The following is a 21,696-nucleotide window of genomic DNA, read 5'->3' as shown; positions in this document are numbered from 1 at the left end:
TTACTGGACATTTAAAAGATTCATCTAATAGTGGACTCTCAGTCTGCTTAGCCTGCAAGGGCAAGCTCTCTTTTCAGTGTAAAGAGCTCAACCAGCTTCTACTTTTTCTAGTATTACAATAATATTTAGTCAGTTTGCAAGCAGTAAGCAGGCAATCTTCATGTTGAGTCCAGCTTTGTGATTTAACAGCTGTGAGAAATACCATTGTCCTTCACTAGTAACTGAATGTTTTGCACCTGGAGTTGCTGTTCCTGTGTAATTCCAATAAGTAAAACACTCAGATTATGCAAAGTGTCATTTAAAGTGTTATTTATTACTGCTAATGCTGTAAAGGAAGAGAGAGTAGTATAGATAAACTCACATCCCTTCAGATGTTGAGATCTCTGACTTGTGCAGCATCAAACAAGCGTCCAGTCTGGGTGCAACACATTATGCAGACCCTGTCTGTGGAAGGGTTGCCTCATTCTGGTTATTTGAACCATTGTATTATTTTTTCACAAGAAAACAATTCCATTCTATTATCCAGTAAAAAGGATGTTCCTGTGAGAGCTTCTTGCTGCACTTGTAGGTATAGGCAAGAAGTCACAGTGGCATAATTTCAGTTAGTGAGTGGGATCTGCCTACAAGCCCTCTGTTACATTTATCTGGCTGTGTTTACTCTCCAGCTAAGAGACACGGAGTGGGTCTGTGCCGAAGGCAGGAGCGACCGGTTGCGGTTAGCCACGTCGCAGTCATGATTTGCCCCTAGATGGCGGTGATTGCTGCTCTTTGGCCGGACGGGCCCTCTTTGCAGTTGCTGTATTTCATCGCAGAAGAGCCTGTTGTTCAGGGGGGCCATAACCTTCAACTGAAAATACAGAAAAAAAATTACTGACTCATCTCTCAGGCTTTCTAAGAAAATTTAAAGGAAGCATGATTATATTAGGACAAGTTGCTACTTTTTAAAGTCAAGTATTTAAATCTGACAATGCTCTTGTAGACAATAACACCCATTTTGGCATGTGTGGATATTTTCAGGTATCTTTTCCATTGCAGACGGGGTACTAGAGTACACAGAGACATCAGCATGAAGCACTTCTGAGTCAATGGAGCTCAATGAAGATGTTAATAGAAAAATGGGGACACCCGTTTTCCCCTACACACATGATTTTGTAACCTTACAACTATGCAGTGGTTGTCCTTGCTATACTTGCTTTTAAATGGAGATAAAATGGTAGAAACAAAAAAGCTTAACAGGAGTCTCAGTGCGGGTAAAACATCTACTTCTCCAAAGTATGATTACAAGTTGTGCTGTTCTGTGGACAGAGCTACTGTCTGAACACAGAGTATGACTGACAAGGTTTTGTGCTACACTATGAATCTGAGGACTAGCATATGCCTGCTTGTTTTGCATGCTTGTTATGGCAGGCACTGTCTTCAATGAACCTTTTTGTTCACATTTGCACTGCGGTTCATCCTGATTGGCAGCTAGATGGTAGAGCACAAAGGGTGATCTCAATACCACTTCTGAAGTAAGAAGTGTGACCGTAGGCACTAACTGAGGTTCTCTGCCATAACGCATCTCTTGCATATTAGAATGTGTACAAATTCCAGTCAGAGCACTTTATATACTAAATAATATCTCATCAGAAATCATCCAGAGTAGTCTGGTTATCTTTTCTGACTGAGGAAAGATAGTTTTGTGTGTAGGCAAAGAATCAGAGATTTTATCATCTGTGTTTAGTTCCCAACTTTTCCAAAACTCTGTAGACCTTGGACAAATCACCAACCACTGCCTCACTTCCCCTTATGAATGAAATGGGACAATAGATTTTCCTTTCTTTTCAGTTTATCCTGACTTGTCAAGTAGTGTGAGCTCTTTAAAGATTGGGTTATCTTTTGTTCCAAATGAATGCATATCGGTGAGCCTCTATCTCCGGGGGTTTTGCATGTATAAAGAACACAGAAGTGGGACTCTCAGTTGTGCTGTGTGTATGGGGAAATGCTTATCAGCTTCTGGATGTGGCCACATTCCACTATACATCATCATAAAATGTGCCTTTAGAGGAAGTTTAAAGACAAGCCCCTATGAATAAAATATTTTTCCCTAGAGCTCTTATAGGCTAATAGTTAGGTATTGCAGTTTCTTTTTTATAAAAGAAATTGAAATTAAGCAGATTGTTTTCAGAAATCTTTTTAATACCTCTGTAAAACATGAGAAAATTATGTCAAACAGCAAACACATCTGTCAAACAGCTGCAAAAATGATGCACAAATAATGCTGTGAGGATTGTCTTTTGAATCCAGAATACTTGTTCTAAACCACAGAAAAAACACCTTTGCATAAAGTACAGGAATATTTTCAGTAAGAAGCTTACTAAATTACTGTGATACAAAAGATTAATTGTGCATTTATTACAGTGTAATGCATTGATTGCCTAGTAGTACACGTGTAGTAATTAAAGTCAAAGGCCAAATACCAAATGAAGGTAACAAATTTAGGAAAAAAAACGGCTGATGACATTTGACGAAATTGTGCAAACGGTCCTTTATATGCAACGTAAAGATATTAAATGAAGAATGTATGAAGAATAATGCTTTGAGGAAGGACCAAATTCAATGAATTTAAGACAAAACATTGAATTCTGTTTATGTTTATATCAATATGAATCCAGGGTTGCACCTGGATTTATTTAGCATTGCTCTGGAACTTTATCAATACATTTGAAATTAGCATCTGGCTCACATAATGAATTGCATTTCTATATTTTCCTGCCTCCAGACTATTGGAGGGCACAAAGAAAAAATGGGCCTTGGCCTTAATTATAATTGTATTACAGTGGCTTTTTCTAAAAGCCATACTTTAAATTTTTATTTAATACACCATTCTTTCTGAATTATAAACCTCTTATTTGTAATGAAAGTAAATAGGTATTTTATTTTCTTGCTTCTACTGTAGTTTTATACCCAATGCCTCTTAATATTTTCTCTTTTCCAGAAACCAAATAAGTTTTAAAAATATGTACAATTCAGTTAGATTGTTTCAGTTTCCTATGTTTACAAGTTGCACTTCCAATGCACATCTAATCACTTCCATATCTCACCTTCTAGATAAGGACTTAGAAGTAGAACTATGGAAACAAATACAATCTTACAACTTGAACAGCGAATTTCTGCTCAAATCCACCCACATGAACAGAAACACTTTTTACAAGAGAAATAAACTGTACAGAGAGTTCTTTAATTTAAAGACCTGATTCGGCCCCTACTGAAACCAGCAGGACTACCCATAGATCCAGACCCTAGGTAAGAATGAGAAGATAGTTAATCAATGGAAACAATTAGGGGAAGATGAAATGTACGTATGTACCACAATGCACACACAGTTGCTTCACTTGGCTTAGTATTGCATTCCTTTTTATATGGATGTAGAATGAAAATACTGAGGCTATCAACATCTGTTCATATTGCTGGAAAAAATTAATATTCCATCCAATTATTAGAATGCTCTTCCTTTGAAGAGAACCCGGGTTTAAAGGCATCCTATTTTTTCTGTCAGTTTCTTGATTTAAGATGTCTAGTGATAGTGGTATAAACTCATGGGCTGGAGTGATGACTGGAAATGGTTCTACGTTGTTCAAGCAACCAAAGGTAACCAAATTGAGTCCTTCTATGCAAAAGCATAACTGCTGGAGTAAACATTGATTTGCAGCCCAGAAGCCAATAGTGCACAACAGTAGATGAGGGACAACTAATCTTCCACCAACGCCAACAGAATCTTGGATCTTTAAAGCTGCCCTCTGGATTGCAAAGCTAATTCCAAAGGCTGCTATATCCTTGCTACAGTCCCAAAATATATTCCTAACAATTAATATGTTATTAACACAGAAAACAAAAATTCTCCATGGCAATTTACCACAGCAGTGTTGCAGTGCTGGCTGGCTGTTTCTTCATACTTTGAGCCAAGAAATAAATGACTTATACAGGACATGTTAAGCAAGGTTTTTAAATGACTTTGAAATCAGGGTAATCTAAAAAACCATGTAATATAACACTTGTCTGTGCTGGCTTGACATCTTTAAAGATTAAAGTAGTTGCTGAGTGGTCCCTGGAGTCCAAGTGGAATAGCAACAGCAAGAGTCATATGGTAGGAATCATATTCAGTAGGAATCCACTGCTCGGAGGATCTGAAGGACTTCCAGCACAACTTCATAACAGAATAAATACTCGTCCTGTATGCGGAGACAGCAGTGTGAAACACCTGGTTACATTCAACATAAATTCTAGACAAAGAAGGATGGACTAGCTGAATTTATATGTTACATGTTTATATGGTATATGTTATATGTTTATAACATCAGCATCTTTGTAATATGGATACAAAAACATATTTAAGAGAATCCTTGTTCTTTTTGTTCCATCTCTGGTAAAAGTACAGGAACACTGTATTTTAAGCATGTGCTCAATTCTCATTTGAGACAGTGTAGGTTATATGTTTGCTTAATTTTAGTCACATGCTCAGTCATTACCCTGAAGAAAAATATATCAAAGCATGTGCTAAAATATTTGCCTATAGGAAGAACTTCTTTTAGTCTTCTCTTGCTTTTATTCTACCAATTGTTTTCTCTAAGGTGAGTTAGCTGCATCTTTTTTTTCTGTGTGAAAAAATCTTTTCAGGAGTGGGTTTAGCTCAGGAGTAGAAGGGTTTACCTGGTGATGATAACTCAGCAATAGCAAGAATTCAACCGAAGGCTGTAATTTTGCAGGGTAGGGTTTATAGTATATCACTGGTTCTGTGATACTTGCTTTTCTTCTTGCTTTAGAAAAGGAAAGGGGGGGTGCGGGGGGGTCTGGTACCTGTCCTATATTGCTGCTTTGCTTTTATTCACTTATTTAGTAAGGAACGGGCTTTCATATTTAAAACCAAACACCACTTGCTTGGAAGGCTGTTACTTTCCTCAAATGAGAGCACTAAAATTATATTTTAAGCCCCAGATTTATCAAAGCAGTGGAGCAGTACCACTAATTCAGGCTTTTAAAAAAATAACAATCTAGTTGCATATTTAGAACTTACCTTAGTTTGGATCATGCCAAAACGCTGATCTCGCAAATCTCTCACTATTTGCTTGATGTTGAACTATCAGAAGAGAACAGTTTTTATTTGGTTGACATGCAAGTTATAAAGAAAGATTTAAGCATATTTAGATGGGGAAGCTGTGGCAGTTCTTTTAGAAATAGTATATTTGTAGTTATTATCTTTGTTGTTTAAAACAATGAAAGCTGGGTTTATTCCATTTTGTTCGGGTGAATTCTTTTAGTAATTATTCTGTTCTAAGATGCCCCCACCACATTGTTGACATCCACGCCAGTCTGTGATACTTAACAATGTTCCTTTTGATACTTACACATAAATCTTTTTCTATATAGCTGAGAAGAATTTCAACACACAGCAAAACTCCACTTCTTCCAATGCCAGTGCTGCAGTGAGCAACAATTGGTCCTGTCCTGTGAGCTTTTCTCATGTAACAAATAAATTTTACAAGCTGCTCAGCCAGTTTTGGAATATTGTGGTCTGGCCAAGTGGTAAATTGCAAATGACTTATAATGCGCTTTTCTTCTGTCTGGAAGAGAGACACCAGAAAGGTTAAAAATGATCCGTCCTAAAACCAATTTTCAGGGAATTCCACTAAAAATTTTCCTTCAGCCTCATTCTTAAAATTGTTTGTTTACAATTCTTTAGCTTTTCATACTTGACTCCATTCAGGTTTCTTTAGGTTTCAAGAAATGCACTCAGAAGACGCAGGCATAGGAAATTTACTTCATATGACTTTGACAAGACACTGAAGTTAATCTGTTGCCTTGAAAGAATGTGTTTATCTTATTTGTTGGTTAGAAAGAAAAAAACAAAAATGTTTGTTAAATTTGAACATTGCATTGCTGTTTGCTAAAACTGTTTTTGTAGCTGAACCAAGCCTTACTAATAGAAGAATAGTAATATGAGAGCCACAACAGTAAAATTGTAAATGGCTATCAGATATGAAAGAATAACTTGTGATTAAATAATTAATATGCAAATCAACTAAAAATGCTTACAAGAATAAATGAAATGTAGATAAAATAAAGAGTAATATTAATTGAATTGCCCTGGATCAACATTTCTTGTTGCCAGCTCACAAAGCCACGTTAAAATCTGAATGCTAACTATCTGGATTTTTACTATCAGAAGAATTTGAACATAAGTATGGATTTCTGCTGAAGTAGACCTGTGGCTTTCTGTGGTAGTTTGCTACTAGTTCAGTACAAACACAGCAAAGTTAACATGTTCATTGAAGCAATAACATATGGTGTTCTATCTTGCCATTTTGATAGTCTTTTGGGAAGACTCGTATCAAATGCTTTACAATGCTTCACACTCAGTGACATAAAGTGAATTTCTTCAAATAGAGAAATTGTTATCTTGATGGAAAAGGCACCAAGTTTAGTCTGGCACAGGTTTTTTAATTATGCCACTAAATAATATGTCCTGAAGAAATTTTTGCAAAGCTTTACTTAATATTGAAACAAGACTGATGGACTTATACCTACCCTGTTTTCTATGTTCTTCCACCTGGATTCTGTATTTATTAAGTTCCCAAAAAATCGCTGCTAGATTGGTAGTTTCATGTGTGTTTGTGTCTTTTCATGAACAAAAAAGTATCATTTGTTCTAAATTCTAGGATGAAAGCCACCTTTTCCCCCTGTTTCCATCCAACCACCATTACAGACTATGAATCCATTCTGGCGTGGATGTGATTTGATGAGAACAGTAAGTTATTCTGCAAAACACAGAACACACCTGTTCTGTGACTATTAGAGGTCTCGTTTTTGGAAGTTCTTCTCCAAATATAGGTAATATTGGATTCATTGCTTGTACAATGAGCAAAAAAGAAGCATCTCATTAACCCTAATTTCAAGCCTGTTATTCAGATTTTTACATCCTTAAAAAGTACAGAGCACACGTTATGGAAGAAGCAAACAATACTACTTGTATCTACTCACGTAAACTACATAATTGATTCCATCATTTATGAAAATATTAAGTCAACTTAACTTACCTGCTTGTTGATCATTTGTATTTTTCTAATTATGAAGTACTCCAGAATCTGGTAACTGTGTAGCTTGAGATAGAAATTAGCCAGGTCTTTACAGTCATGGGGAGGTTCAGGCCAGTATTGATGACATTTCACTTGCCCTAGCTCCACTTCTTTTGTCATCATGGCAATTACATCCGATTCACTCTCCCAGACCATTTGCCAGAAATCAGCCATAGTGGATGGCAGAGGCCCTTGGGTTATAATATAAAAATGTTCCTCTTCTCCAACATTCATTCTAATGTAACTTGCATTAATGTAGCCATTCTTTTCTCCCAGAGGAACTCGTGTCTTATCATCTGTACAGAAACAGAAAGACGCTATTTCAGCTGTGGATCTGAAAGAGTTCTACCATCTCAGGATATAGGAAATGTCAGTCTCTCCAGAAAAGTATGCCTCTGGATTCTGGAATATATTTGACTAGTAGCACTAATATTAATCACTGCCAGTAGGAATTCCCACAGATATATTGTATGGTTCATTGCAGCTTTATTTCTCTTAAGTTACTTGTGTAACACTGTGAAAAGCCTTCTAATTACCACAGAATTGTTTTGCAGTGTTCCAAAGTAATGTACCCAATGCTGCTTTTCATGTATTGCATAGGAACACTGTCACTGGATATTGGTGTTATAAATCAGGAAAACCTCTAAGAATATTTGTACTGCATACTGATATATAGAGGTGCTACAAATTTTTGCGTGTGTTGTCCTGCTGCTGCAGTTTAGAAAGACATCAGGGGTCCAGAAAGTTTTCTCCTGTTTCTCTGATGACTTTGTTCACCAAATGTATGTTCTCATTTCTGTGCATACTTACATGGAAGGATATCTCGGTATCTGTTTTTATTCTGGTTTTCTGGTGCTTTGCCAGTTCTGCAGTCATCTGTTGGTTTCACATGTTCTAAAGCCTAGATCAAAAAGAAATAGTCAATCCATGTTGTTCACATCCTCAACAGACAACTTTTATAGTGTCAGTGTGAGCAAACTGTATATGACCCAATACTGGGAAATAGACCTATTACAGAAGAGAATCATACATTATTCTCAAAAATTCTAGGCAAGGAATTAAAGTTGCTTTGTATTTTCTTCAGCCTGCATAATATTTCTGAAGTTTTCAAGCGATATTTCCAACCCTCATCCTCAGACCCTGTCAACACAAGACCCCGTTGTATGTTGCTGTATTATAGGTGTTTGAAATACTGTCTTGGCCAAATATTGGCATTTATGATTGATAAGACACTGACTAAAGCACTAACTATTGCACTATTAACAGTGCAGTAATGACAGTGAATACTTTTCAGTGATGGAGAAAGTGATGAATATAGGGAGCAGCCCCAGTGATATTAAGTGCAAATCATACAGCCATTAAGTACTTCACAGCAGATTTAGGGGAATGGAATGCAGTGTAGTCAGAAGCAGGAATGTGCAAGTTCATTTCATTTACAGTTTTGGGTTATCTTGACATTTTTTTATTCTTCTACCTATTTGCTATGCATTGCACAATGCTCAGCCATCACATTCTGCCACTATACATTTATATGAACCGAAGTACATGTGACAGTTCTTGAACACTTTAATCAGTTACTACAGCTTTTACTCAGATAAAATATCCACTGGCTTTGGTAACTGGCACTTTGCTTATTAGATCTTTAGGCTTTCTGTGCAGCTGTGTGACTCAGCTCCTAGTAAGGTATACCTACATCAGTAATGCAATGGAATGAATGAAAATGAATACATGCCCTTGAGCCTTCAGGGAAAGTCAGCAAATCGTATACACTTGAGCCTGTGGGATTTTGTACCCAGAAAGTCAGAGATATAAAGGCAAGTGGAAGAAACTGATAACATTGCAATTACTATTGAAAAGTGGCAGCAATCCATTTCACTGGTAACGAGCATGTCCTTTAAAGGAAAATGCAGTACTATGTTGAAGAATTATGAAATAATCTGGTTTTTGGGAATTTGATGATAACTGCATACTCTATTTATGTTCTGAAACAAGAGATTTTATAAGCCTTCCTAATGTTACTTTTTTTCATGATTTATGTGCAATCAGATGTTTTCATTATCTATGTACATTTTTTTTTGTAATTTCACTAAGTCCCTGTCCTTAACAGCATCTTGTGGCAATGAGTTCTATGGGTAATGGGAGCATTGTTTGGAACATTTTTGTTTCAACTGTTTCTACACCAGTGAATCCCTAGCAGCATGGATTTCCTGCTTAGGTGCAGCCCCTAGGATAGCTCTTAGGCAGATGTTCAGCAAAGCTAAGGGGGTAATAGGAAGAAGTCAGTCTAGGAAAAAGTGATTCCTAATCTGCATTATGAATTTGACATTATTTGTTTTCATTCTACATGGGCAATATCTTTGAACTGGGAATGGTATGAGGCTGACATGCGTGGAAAGAGAGAGATCCAAATGCTGTACTATCACCCAAACAGCAGAGTAGAAACCCCATTTTGGCAGGAATAATTGTCAGTGAAAAAGGATTCAGTAAAGATATACAAGTTGAACTCCCATCCAGTATCCAGAAGGCTATTAAAAGTCACTTTCTTAGCTGTGCTGAATTGTTAGTTCTTAAAAAGTAATCACACTTTACCATAAACTCCTTTAGCACCTCTTGATTCTCAATCTGCAGCTGAAGGCCTTGAATAAGACCTGTTATGCCCGTCCTTGGATCTACTCCGCTCTGTGATGGTTTCAAGTTAATTAACTGAGTCAGTTCATCTCCAGAAGCAAAGGTTCTGTCTATGTATCAACAACAACAAAAAAAAGCAAACAAAATAACCAAAACACAACAATAAAAAACCAAGAAGCTTGTAATTACTATTGTTCATAGTGCAAAATCTTGGCTTTAAAAACTAGGGAGCTGCAGTATGTATATATATTTTGCTGCTTATATTGTGGAAGTGAAATGTGAGAAAATGGAAGAAAATATTTTCATCTTACTTATGTTCACAGCAGAAAGAAGAATAAGTCAGCATCATGGATACAACCAGCACCACATTTCATGTTATTTGGAAGCAGATCCAACTACTGCAAGTTATTGCCTCACAGAGTTTCTAAATACAGTCTGTTCTAAATAAACTGTTCTTGCAGAATTGTAGGCTTTAATGCTAGTTTATACTGGTATAGGAGACTCTGGCCACATCTTCACAGGGAATCATCTTCATGTTTCCAGCACTTCCATGACAATGAGTATTGCCACACCCCACTGCTAGGAGTAGCTACGGCAAATTCTTCCTTCCTAAAGTAAGCAAATTTATTTTTCTTTTCATCTTACCTCACACTCCCTTTCAAGAACAAGATATGAACTATCTTTGATGCACCAAAGGCAGGATTCAGTTTTACTACTTAGCTCATCCTGAAATATGTGTTCTGTTCCAGTACTTGACAGATTAAGAAAATGGATAAACATTGCATCTCCAGAAATATCACTACTCTGCTGGAGAAACTGAAAAACTTTTGTTCCCATGTTAAATAAAAACAGTAGCTTGTTATGTAAAAAATAATGGTTTGAGGCAGAGGAATTACGGAATTTGGGTTTTTTAGTCATAGGCTACTCCTTGCAAAGGATACCATGCCAGCTGTCTGAAAGAAAAGCTGATTATATGTTCCACAGGCTTGTTGCAGGGTGAAGACAAGAAGCAATGCTCTGCTTTCCTCTTGTAAGATATCATTGCTGCTCTTAACTAATTTCTGTTACAATAGAGTTGTGCTTCCTGTGTTTTTGTCTGGGCTACAACTTGCCCTTGCCTTGCCTGAGCTTCTAAGACACTTTCTGTTTACATTCCATTCTCTAACCCGCAAAGAGGCTCCTATTATCTACTTGAGAGTGCCAGTGAAGACAGATCCCCACTCCAGACAGAGCACACTCTTTCCCATACACCTCTCCTTTCAGATCAAGTGGAATTAAAAAACCCCAAACTCTGAGCAGGTAGTAGATGGTAGATGGGTTATCATTTTCTGTTTGCTGGCCAGCAAGGCTTGGTAATGTGAGGGAGATAACCGTGTTTTATTTCTGATAAGAGCCATCAGCAATTCATTGGTTCCACAGGGTGAGAAGAAGCAGGGAGAGAGAGCCACCTGCACTTCACAGAATCTGTGAGATACTGCAGCATCCTCAGTATGATTCCTTTCACAAATTATTCTCATTTGGAGCAGAAGGAGCATACTTTTCATAAAGGAACAATTAGGCAGATTCTTTTTGTAAACTCTTCTGGTGTCAGAGGGGCTTTGGCACCTGAGCTGTGAAAGTGCTTCAGTACATGCTTAAGCACATCATTTCTAGAGGTTTTAATGAAATTGTCATGGGGGGTGAAATTCAGTGATTCTGGGAACAAAGTCTTGAGAGAGAATTTGACCCTTCATTCTGCATTTTAAGTGTTTAATTTACTTTTTTTTGGGAAGTTGTATGGGAACAGAAAGACAGAGAGGAGAGACCTCCGGATGTATGTCTCCTTTTAGAGGTACAAAGGTTTGGATGGCCTTCCTGTGCATCAGTGGTAAAGACTGTGTCTTGAGTACCCTGGTCTTTGAGACTGAAAGAGCAAATCCTTAGCTTGTATACAAGGGACTAGTGTCATCCTCAATGTACATATATGGAGGTGCTGGGCTATACTGTTGAAGAAACAAGACAAATCTTTTCATGATTACTTCTAGGTAGAACAGGAATCCTGTGGGGCACAACATCATCTTCATTATTCCAGCTGCCTGACTCAGACTGTTGATTTTCTCTTCTGCAGCTTTCACATTCTGCACATTTCTGTGACCTGTAAAACAATGTTAGTTGAAGTGGCAGAAGCTTTGATAATCTGAACCATACCAAGATTTTGTGTTTAATCTATTTTTGATCACTTTTAACTTTCTTGAGCAACTACTTTCAAGAATTAATCTGAACTCTGAGGGTCATAAGTTCAAGGAGTTGTAGTAGCATTTTGTCTGGAGTATTGTTTGCAAATATAGCTACTGAAAAATACTGTTATCGGTATGCGATTGCTGTTGGGTTTTTTCAGAGATAAGAACATACTCTGAAAAAAAAGATGCTCAAAAGGACTGGAAGTAAGGTTTCTCACAGCTAGAAAAAATTTTTCATGTATGACATTTTTAGCCCTTACACCTGGAAGCTTCAGTTCTCTTGTCTTAGTACTTGTGTGGAAGCGGTTTAGCAGCTCTTCCTGCAGGTGGAGCTGCATTCCAATAGACCCGTGCTTCTGTTATTTGCGTACCATATTAGGACAGAGCTGAAAATATAAGAATAAATTATCCATACTATTTATTTTAATAGTTTTACTTCATTCGAAAGACTTACCTGTCTGAAATGTTACTCTTCTGGCCTCGCAGAGGAGATTCGTCTGTATTTTCTGGATCCTGCAGGTTTCAGATAAGAAAAGTCAGTAGGCAGAAACATCAAGAACATAGTTACTTTCATCAACACTCTTTCTTATTTCTGACAGAAATGTGTCCTTCACTCAAGAAGGAAAGGGAAAATAGAATAGTTCCCACTTTCAGAAGAAAGTGTGTATTGCAGTATCTAGTCAGAGTAAAAAGCCTTATCAGCTGCATTTGTAAATTTCTGAACAATAGAACAATACAGTCTAGAGACACCTCTACATCTCAGCATGCACGACTGAACTTTGAGAAGTTTTTTATATCCTCTCTGATCTCAGAAAGAAAATGCAATCACAGGAATCATGAGTCACACTTTTCCCCTCCCACTTCTTGGCAGCAGGAAGATCCAGTGTCTGGGATGGAACTGTTGGTAATAATTTCCTTTTTTTATCTTAGACACAATGATGCCAATGGTAGAAGCAGGGTGCAGCTGCTCCGCTGAAGAAGCACTCAACTAACAGAGAAGGCAGACTCTTGATGACCCTCCATATGCAATAGAAGCAATAGTACTGGTGGCTGTTTTTCCATCCTAGAGAATAATAACTAGGTTCTGCATTTAAGTAATGATGCAGGATCTGCTGCTAGCATGTGGAAGTACCTTCTTCTCAGCTGTAACACTTGATAGATAATTATTTAAATTTTAGTTCAAATTGGTGTTTCTTCTTTCACTGCTTAATATTTTGGATGCACCCAGAAAACACCCTGGCATACTACACAGTATGAACTACTGAATGCTCCAGAGAACCCTAATGGTAGCTCCCACTTATACCTTATTTTCTTACTTTTGTACATGTATTTCCCCATTAGAATAGGGACATTTATAGCTGCTGATTTAAGCATAAATTCATCTACCCAGTTTCTGCACCTACTGGTTACATAGATCAGAGACTGCTATATTGATTTAGGTTTTTGATTTGCAAAGAAAATGTGTTTTACTGCTTCACTTTTACTCTTTTTTTTAGTAGCTTGTCATTTTCAAAGTCTACATCTCTGGAGTAGATGGCAGCTGTGCTCTATAAAGTAAAGCAGAAATAGTTTCTATTCATAGGAGACAACTAAAGGCAAGCTGGAAATAATGAAGAAGAGAGAGGTTAATGGAACCAATTCAGGAAAAACACTAAGCACGTGCTTAAATTTAGGCTTGTGCTGTGCTCAACTAGATAGACTTAACCACATTGCTTAAAACTAAATATTTGCTTTAATACCTCGCTAACTCAGGGATCTGATAGGTAACCTGTAACCTTACTACTATCTCTTACTTCTCATTGGTATTATTTGTTGGGTGTACTTCTTTGTCAGATCATAGATACAACCTTATTTTGATTACATTTCACCAGTCTCTAAAAGTAGTTCCAACACCCATTTCAGCAGAATACTTAAACTTCTACAAACAAATTCCTCTTCAAGGTTTTCTCAGCTTATTCATGTCAAGGATTCTAACAATTTTTCTTTTTCTAGTTCGATTATATTACTTGAATCAGGGTTTGGATTTTTTATGCGTTTTCTGGAGGATAAGAAGACCTAAATTTCTCACATTTTCTGAGGCGTTTTACCGTTTTAAACTTAGAAATAATAGATGCTGTGAAATTTAATGTGGAATGTCTTGCAGAACTTACTAGGATTCAAAAACATAACCATGTTTGAAGAAATTTAGATGCATTTGAATTATGAATATTAGTGGAGACAGTTGAATAGAAATCTTTTAATGTATATGGTTCAGAAATACTGAAAGAATGGTAAAATTAATAAATTATTCATTTCAGTATTATAAAGACTCTGAACAATGCATATGCATATGCAACCTTTCTTCCCTCCACTCTTTTAGCATATGTATTATACTTATCATATACTCTTATCTCAGTGGAATCCTGACTCACTCAAATGTCAGCAGCTCCAGTCATTGCAGCACACTTCCCTTACATTAAACTTTTTTTCATTAAGAAGGTGTGGTTCTTGCCCACATTGCAGCAAACCCATGTTGTAAACAAACATATGAGTACATTGCCTGATAACATCTGAAAACTTCTCTGATTTTACCTTGTTGCACATTTGGTCGTAGCCTTCTTCCTTGAAACTGTAAACAGGCTGAGCTTGCAGGCTTTCCTCACCACTTGCTGAATACCAGAGAACAAAACCAAAATCAAATGCATGAAAATACAGGTCCATTTCTTCTCTGCTGCTTACACCAAAGGACTTTGACCTCAGATGAGGCACTGAGATACAGTGTCTTAAACTGGCATAGAATCTCCCTTTCGTGAATGCTCTCGGAGGGTTAGTACAGGACAAATGCCATATGTCACCACTGAAGAAGCCAGCATAATTCAGACTGCCAGAAGATACACTGAAATAAAGCCCTGTATCAACAGCAGCTATAAAAAAAACCTGAAACAATTTAAATCTTCCCTCCCTAACCTAGCTCATTCTTTCACAGGTAAGGGGCAAGTACCATAGATTAACTTTGCTGCCAGTACTTCTATAATACCATTGTATTTTGCAGGAAAACAGTTTAAAATTCCCAGGAACTATGTAATTCACCCATGTCATGTAAGAAGAAAATGGCAATGGCTGTGTCTTCTTGGCTAAGAATACTTGAAACAAAGCATCCAATTTGTAACCAGCAGGCCAGAAGAAGGAATTCTATACCCTTCCCACTTAAGTTTCTCCACATTTTAGGAAATGTTTCAGTATTCAAAGAAATAGAAAGCTGAGGACTATAACTCCATAATCCATTGGTAATATTATATCCTTGCTTCCACTCCCATCTTTTATTATTATTTAATTTTTAAGTACTTAGGAGAGCAGAGCATAGAGCACAAAGTTCTTCCATAGTATTAGTCATCTAAGTGCTACCCTATGCAAGATGGGTGTGCTCTCAAATGAATAACAATAGACCTGGGAGCAGAGGCTTCTGGATTTGAACATGAACAAGCACAGAAAAGAGAGGATCTGTCTGCCAGACAGAACAGGAGGCGTAGTGCTTCCAGGAGATAAGTAGGAGTGATGGGATGTGAAGTTTGTGGGAAAAGTATTTTAGCAACTGAGTCAAAAATGGGCTGTGATTCCATCAGTGAGTTGTATAAAATGGGGTAAAATCAGACCAACATTCTTGACTTAAAAACTTAAGCTGAGTTAAAGCATCTTTGAGGGTCTTACAGTTTTGTTCCTAGACTGTTCCTAGACTTAAAAATCACACTTGGGCATGCCTTCCCTGCGGTCCTATGTCTGGAGGAGTTTAGCCAGAGCTGCAAGTCAGGGTGAAGAATGTGTTTGCACCTACAGCTATGAAACAGGACTAACTCTAAAATTGACTTGACTAATACCAAAGTTGAATTCAGGCAACGCATAATCCCACTTCTGTCATATGGTGAGGGGATGTAGCTGCTTACCAGGCTCTGCTTTTGTGTTGGGGGTGGCAGCTCTGTTGCTCTGGTTGCCTGAATAAGCCCAATGCAAAGCCACACTTCGGCAGACAGTGAGTTGAACAGTGCCTTGAGCCTTGCGCAGTAAATCTGTAACTGTTTGGCGTGGCAGACCAGACACAAAAGTCTCATTCACCTGAAAAATACAATGATGTGTATTTCCAGATTCCTGTAACACAAAGCCTTTTTCTAATCACATGTCCTAGGACTGAGCAATCTTTATATAACTTCTTTGAACTTCACGTGTCCTCAATTTCCTAACTTGCTTGATCCTGCATCTCTATGTCTTTATACCATGATTGCCAGTAGGACCACAAAAGTATAGTCTGAGATAGTAAGTGGGCATTCCCCCATTCTTCAGAGAGAAGATGAAGGAGAGATGGAAGTAAATGAAAACCAGAAAATCAAACAATTTTGAAACTGGTGGAGGAAGAAACAAAATAATTTGAGGTAACAAACAGGACAACCCTCTGACCACCAGGAGCCAAGGGACACCACCTTCTACATGTTACTGTGCAAAGCAGCATCAGATGTCAAATCTGCACACCACCTTTATATTGAACAGATGCTCATTATAGAGTAACTAGAGAAAATGTAGGCCAAAGCAATGAAGAACAAACATTACCTTAAGCAGGATGTCACCAACTTGAAGTCTCCCATCTAGATCTGCACTGCTGTCCGGGCTGATGGCTTTTATTAAGATAGCCCTGCCATTTTTTCCACCTACCAGTGCAAATCCTAGGCTTCCATTTTCTGCTTTTTCCAGCTCAATCTTAATAATGAAATCCTACAATAGACAAGGATGCAGTCTAAAGTGGAGTTTATTCAGGGCTGTATTTTGTTTGCATTTTTATTACCAAAGATTCCCATTATGCTTCACAGTCCTCACTGTCTGATGGAGATTATGGGATATATCCTACTCTTGAATAGATCTATGGAGCTTCCAGGGATCAACATAACAGCTGCATGTATGTATCAGGATGAAAATAGTACATACTTATTTTCATACTCTTTTTAGTAATTGCTGCTGGGGAAAATAACACCTTAAAAGCAAAAAAAGGTGTACTTCTGTAATCCTTTTATAATGTTTCAAATGAATCACCTTAATTGACAAATAAGGCATTATTATCTCCAGCATGACAGTAATGCCGTACATAGTTCATTCTCTTATTTTTCTATAATTTAAATCTTGTAATCCCAACATTCCCATTTCTTTTGCTTTGGCACTTCATTTGCTTTGAAAATCAGCTGCTTTTTTAGGGTCAAGTACTATGTCAGAAATAGCAGCAAGCTAGAAATGCTTATGACTTGCAGCATGACTAGTTCCAATGCCACAAATATCAGCCTTGGAAATTATTTTTGCAAGTTGAACAGATAAACTATCATGGATTAAATCATGCAGAAGAAGCACTAATAGTGATGACATAATCAAAAGTGAGAAAGTTGTTCCAATTTTTTTTGCCAGGTTGGAGGTCTAATTTTAACAAGAGACAGCTTTATTTTTGCAATCCACAGTCAAGAGAAAACTAGTTAATCTATCCACATGAAATATCAGTCCTAATTTGGATAATTTCAATTAACCTTTCCATGTGTTTTCACCAACAGAAGTGATGTTTGCACTTGTAAGAATTTTCAAGCACTGTATGCTGAGCATGGAAATAACTTTTTTCTCCTGAGAACAATTCCTGTGTATTTAGGAATTCATAATTTAATAATAAATAATTTTTAAAATGTATTACTCTTGCCAAATTCAAAACATATTGGTCTATGTCAGTGCTACATAATACTCCAAAGATTTGGGGTAATTTTACTCTCTTTTCAAATGTCCATCTGAAAATTGCAGAATGAAACATATTAATCTCAGTTTTCAAAGACTGTTGTGGAAAATGTTTCACAATTGCACATATTTTCCCCAGAATCCCATGCTGTGACATTCTGTGTCTTTTTCCTGTGCTATTTTCTTTCTAAGCATTGAAAAGTATTAACAGAAGAGTCTGTCCCCAGGAAGTGCTCAGTGCATTCTACTCTGTGAATGCTGAAGCAATTCAACCCTTACAGGATACTCTCCAAATGCATTATATTCACATTTTCAAAGAGAGGAAAAAAATACATTAAATACTGTTATTGAAAAAATCTCACTCCATATAGCTCACTTCACCTGATGAACCACCTCACACCTCAGAGTGTCACTTACTTTACATTCTGGAGAATTGGGGGTGTTCTGCTGAGCATCACAGTTTGTTTCCTCCAAATGTTTCTCTGAGAAAAAGCAACAACAATTTTTAGATAGTTGTCCTGGTAAAATATTCTATAGTATAACACTCAAAATCTTATTCAGGGACATAATAAAACATTTTATATTTTATATGTGAAATAAAAAATAAATCCTATGGATTTATGTGGCCTAAAACTCCTAAAATGTGAGCTGCACTGTGACTTTTTACCTCTCTGTGAGCAGGTTCCAAAACAAGCTTTAAAAACTGTGTGCTGCAGCATAAGAGACACCAGATGGACAACAGTAATCTATAAATGTTCTCTGAAACTCTGAGGGAGGCAGGTTTTTTTATGAAGAGTTAATCTTTCCCAGGCAATGCCCTTATCACCTATAGACTTATTTCCTTTCAAAGAGAAGGCACAAAATTTTACAATTCCTAATTGAAAAATGCAAAATTCCTTACCATGTTGATGCAGCAGATGCTGTTCCTGGGAGTTCAGGTTTTCATTTGACAAAGAAATATTGGCTTTCTCTGTTTCAGCTGGTGGCCCTAAAAATACACACATATGTTTGTTCTGACAGGCCTCCTGCTAAACTTCATGTACACATGGAATGTAATCTCTGTGCTTATATTATTAAACAAAGCATCAATATCCAATATCGATACTATATGAAACAGTGTGAGACCACTGCATGATTAAGTTTGCCAATTTGCATAGAGATATAAACATTTCAGTCATGAATTGCAGAGATATTGCATCTCAGCCATTGCTATTTCAAAAATTGTAACAACAATCAGAGATCGGACTGAGTCATTCTAGACATGTGGCAATGATCAGGCAGATGAAGGAACACTCCCACTTCTACCCAGCCCCCCCCAGTTTTGTGCTTTTGCTTTATCATATTTTGGTGATCGTAGCTGTCTACCACGAAGTACTCTTAATGTGTGAATTACAGAAAATAATGAATGTCCTGTACTTTAAAAAAAGCTACCTGTTGTAATTGCAATTTTGGTATGTGTTCTTGTAACTAAGAGAGCCTATAAAAATGAAGGCTTGCTTTCTTAATAACAAATTATTACAAATTTATCTATAAATCTATCTATGATTAAAGCAAATGGAACACCAAATACAAAATTACTATAGGTTTTTAAAAGTACCTGTAATGGGGAAGAATCATAGAATCATAGAATGGTTTGGGTTGGAAAGGACCTTAAAGATCATCTGGTTCCCACCCTCTGCCATGAGCAAGGACACCTTTCACTAGACCAGGTTGCTCAGAGCCCCATCCAGCCGGGACCTGAAGATTTTCAGGGATGAGGTGTCCACAACTTCTCTGGGAAACTTGTTCCAGTGTCCCACCACCTTCACAGTAAAGAATTTCTCCCTACTATCTAATCTAAACCTGCCCTCTTTCAGTTTGATGCCATTCCCCCTTGTCCTATCGCTACGTGCCTTTGTCAAAAGTCCCTCTCCAGTACCCCTTTCGGTACTGGAAATTGCTTTAAGGTCTCCTTGGAGTCTTCTCTTCTCTTGTCCAGGCTGAACAGCTCCAACACTCCCAGACTGTCTTCATAGGAGAGGTGCTTCAGCCCTCTGGGCATCTTTATGGCCTCCTCTTTAAATTGCTTCCACAGGTCCACGTGCTGGTTATACTGGGGACCCCAGAGCTGGATGCAGCACTCCAGGTGGGGTCTCACAGAGTAGTGGGGCAGAATCCCCTCCCTCAGCCTGCTGGCCACACTGCTTTTGGTGCATCCAAGGATGTGATTTCTGGGCTGTGATTGCACATTGCTCAGTCATGTTGAGCTTATCATCAACCAACACCCTAAAGTCCTTCTCAGGGCTGCTCTCAATCCATTCTCTGCCCAGCCTGTGTTTGTGCTTGAGATTGCTCTGACCCATGTGCAGGATCTTACACATCTTTTTTTATAGGAGAGGCAGGTAACTGTGCCAGTGTAGAGTTCATAACTCTGTATCAGAGGTGGATCAGGCCTGGTTATCTATCTGAAGATGTCTTGAGAAATCTTGGAATCTGCAAAGCTCACACAAGACTGTGTGAGCAAGATTCTACTGGGATATACATTTGCCGTGCTTTAGTTCTATCGTGTTAACTGAGAGTACACATAACTTTATCCTTATCTTGTAAGAAAATTCCTTCAGTTTATAGAAACAAACACATGGCTATGTGTGGTAAAGTAGGAAATCTGTAACTAACTTGATGTGGAATAAGTTCTTCAGGTAACCATATGCCAGTATTAGGATGAGTGTAGGCACGTGAACAATTGTGGTCCAGGGTTACTTTTGTAGGTCATCTTTGCATGATTTAGAAAAACCCATTGACATATCCATTTAGGTAAATGAAACTGGGGTTAGGGCTGACAATGCGGCCAAATGTGCATTGGAAAGTACTACTTGCATAACTAACACCTTTTATATGTGCTGGCCTAGATGCGATACCTCTCCTTCCTCCTGAGGGTGCAGGTGCAACCTGTGCTTGCTGAGACTCCTTCCACTGCTAGAGCAAATCTGGTCAAGTCTTTGTAGTGCACATGATTACTGAAGTTTTGTATCAGTTAGAGTATCAAATATCTAGCTTGACAGGGATATTTATATTAACTAAGAGATATTGGTGCTGCCTGCTTCTGATTTTATATAGTTTATTGATAACAGTTTAAAAAAGTTGTCTAGGTGATGAAGTAGTGGCTGATATTAAATAGTGGCTCAAGAAGTGCTGGAAGACTCCTCAGAGAATAGTTTCAGTCAAAACAGATGTTGAAATATAACCACATAAAATTCCTACTTAATAACAAATTTAAAAAATAGAAACTAAATATGTAATAAATTATTTTTTTACAGAGAACTATACGTTTTATTTCTGTCCTTAAACAGCTACCAAATTTTCTTCAGACCCTTAAAATGGCCATAACAGAAATACTGAATGCCAAGTTACAATCTGTTAATAACTTTTAAATCAATGAATCTATGCTTATTTTCAAAATCAGAAGCAAGTTTTGAACTAAAACTCAAAAATATTAGCCTTACTTACTATTTTCCTGCTCTATAGGAACCACTGGATTGCCATTTCTGGGGGCAGAAAAAGTGAAATGTGAGCCATTAAGAGCTGCATGCTTTGTAAAGCACATATGAAAATTATTTTTAGAAAGTCAATTGTCTAAATAGTAGTTGGGCTTCTATGATTTTGTTAGTGGTGCTTTCCTAAGGAGAATTTATATCAGTATATGAAAATATTTGACTATAGTGAAACATTTTGTTAAAATGTGTTGGGGAAAAAAATAGGAATGTTAAATCACCTGGCCCAATACAGAACTGCTTTCTGGTACATCTTGAATTCAGCTTTGGTTACCCACTGTATAAAGTGGGAATGCTCTTTTGTAAGTTCCTTTACCCTCTTTCTGTTTGTCTCCTTAGTTTGTCAATTCTGACAATCAGAAGGTGCTGCCTACTAACTTGTACAGCAAGATGTACAATGAGGCAGCAGTTTCTTCTTCTGTTAGATAAGCACAAGTTAATAAAACAATGATAAAAGTTTGAACTATGTTAAGACAG

The 21,696-nt window shown here is 37.4% G+C and overlaps 2 protein-coding genes across 11 annotated transcripts in view; one reads left to right on the top strand and one right to left on the bottom strand.

The window, feature by feature from the left end:
* The window catches only part of MAPK8 (mitogen-activated protein kinase 8), a 178,433-nt gene that overhangs the window by 55,023 nt on the left and 101,714 nt on the right, over window positions 1-21,696 (top strand). The gene's annotated exons all lie outside the window — the stretch shown is intronic.
* FRMPD2 (FERM and PDZ domain containing 2) overlaps window positions 2,158-21,696 on the bottom strand; it is a 71,474-nt gene continuing 51,935 nt past the window's right edge. For 4 of the 10 annotated variants that reach the window (XM_019292250.3, XM_020583834.2, XM_020583833.2 and 1 more), the window contains 14 exons: window positions 21,176-21,213; window positions 18,591-18,677; window positions 18,107-18,171; window positions 16,538-16,699; window positions 15,880-16,048; window positions 14,531-14,607; window positions 12,414-12,472; window positions 11,759-11,874; window positions 9,702-9,850; window positions 7,923-8,013; window positions 7,074-7,408; window positions 5,385-5,600; window positions 5,054-5,116; window positions 2,158-4,211 (listed from right to left, as the gene is read on the bottom strand). In XM_019292250.3, coding sequence (XP_019147795.3) covers window positions 4,140-4,211; window positions 5,054-5,116; window positions 5,385-5,600; window positions 7,074-7,408; window positions 7,923-8,013; window positions 9,702-9,850; window positions 11,759-11,874; window positions 12,414-12,472; window positions 14,531-14,607; window positions 15,880-16,048; window positions 16,538-16,699; window positions 18,107-18,171; window positions 18,591-18,677; window positions 21,176-21,213 — 1,699 coding nt within the window. In that variant the 3' untranslated portion in view covers window positions 2,158-4,139. Of the gene's footprint in view, window positions 4,212-5,053; window positions 5,117-5,384; window positions 5,601-7,073; window positions 7,409-7,922; window positions 8,014-9,701; window positions 9,851-11,758; window positions 11,875-12,413; window positions 12,473-14,530; window positions 14,608-15,879; window positions 16,049-16,537; window positions 16,700-18,106; window positions 18,172-18,590; window positions 18,678-21,175; window positions 21,214-21,696 lie in introns of those variants that run through there. The other 6 variants (XM_020583836.2, XM_039553651.1, XM_020583835.2 and 3 more) reach the window with 5 other exon arrangements.

This window comes from Corvus cornix, chromosome 6 (assembly GCF_000738735.6).
Source record: "Corvus cornix cornix isolate S_Up_H32 chromosome 6, ASM73873v5, whole genome shotgun sequence".
In the NCBI taxonomy this organism is placed as follows: Eukaryota; Metazoa; Chordata; class Aves; order Passeriformes; family Corvidae; genus Corvus; species Corvus cornix.
The sequence above is the reverse complement of the archived record's forward strand: the minus strand, read 5'-3'. Positions and strand labels throughout refer to the sequence as shown.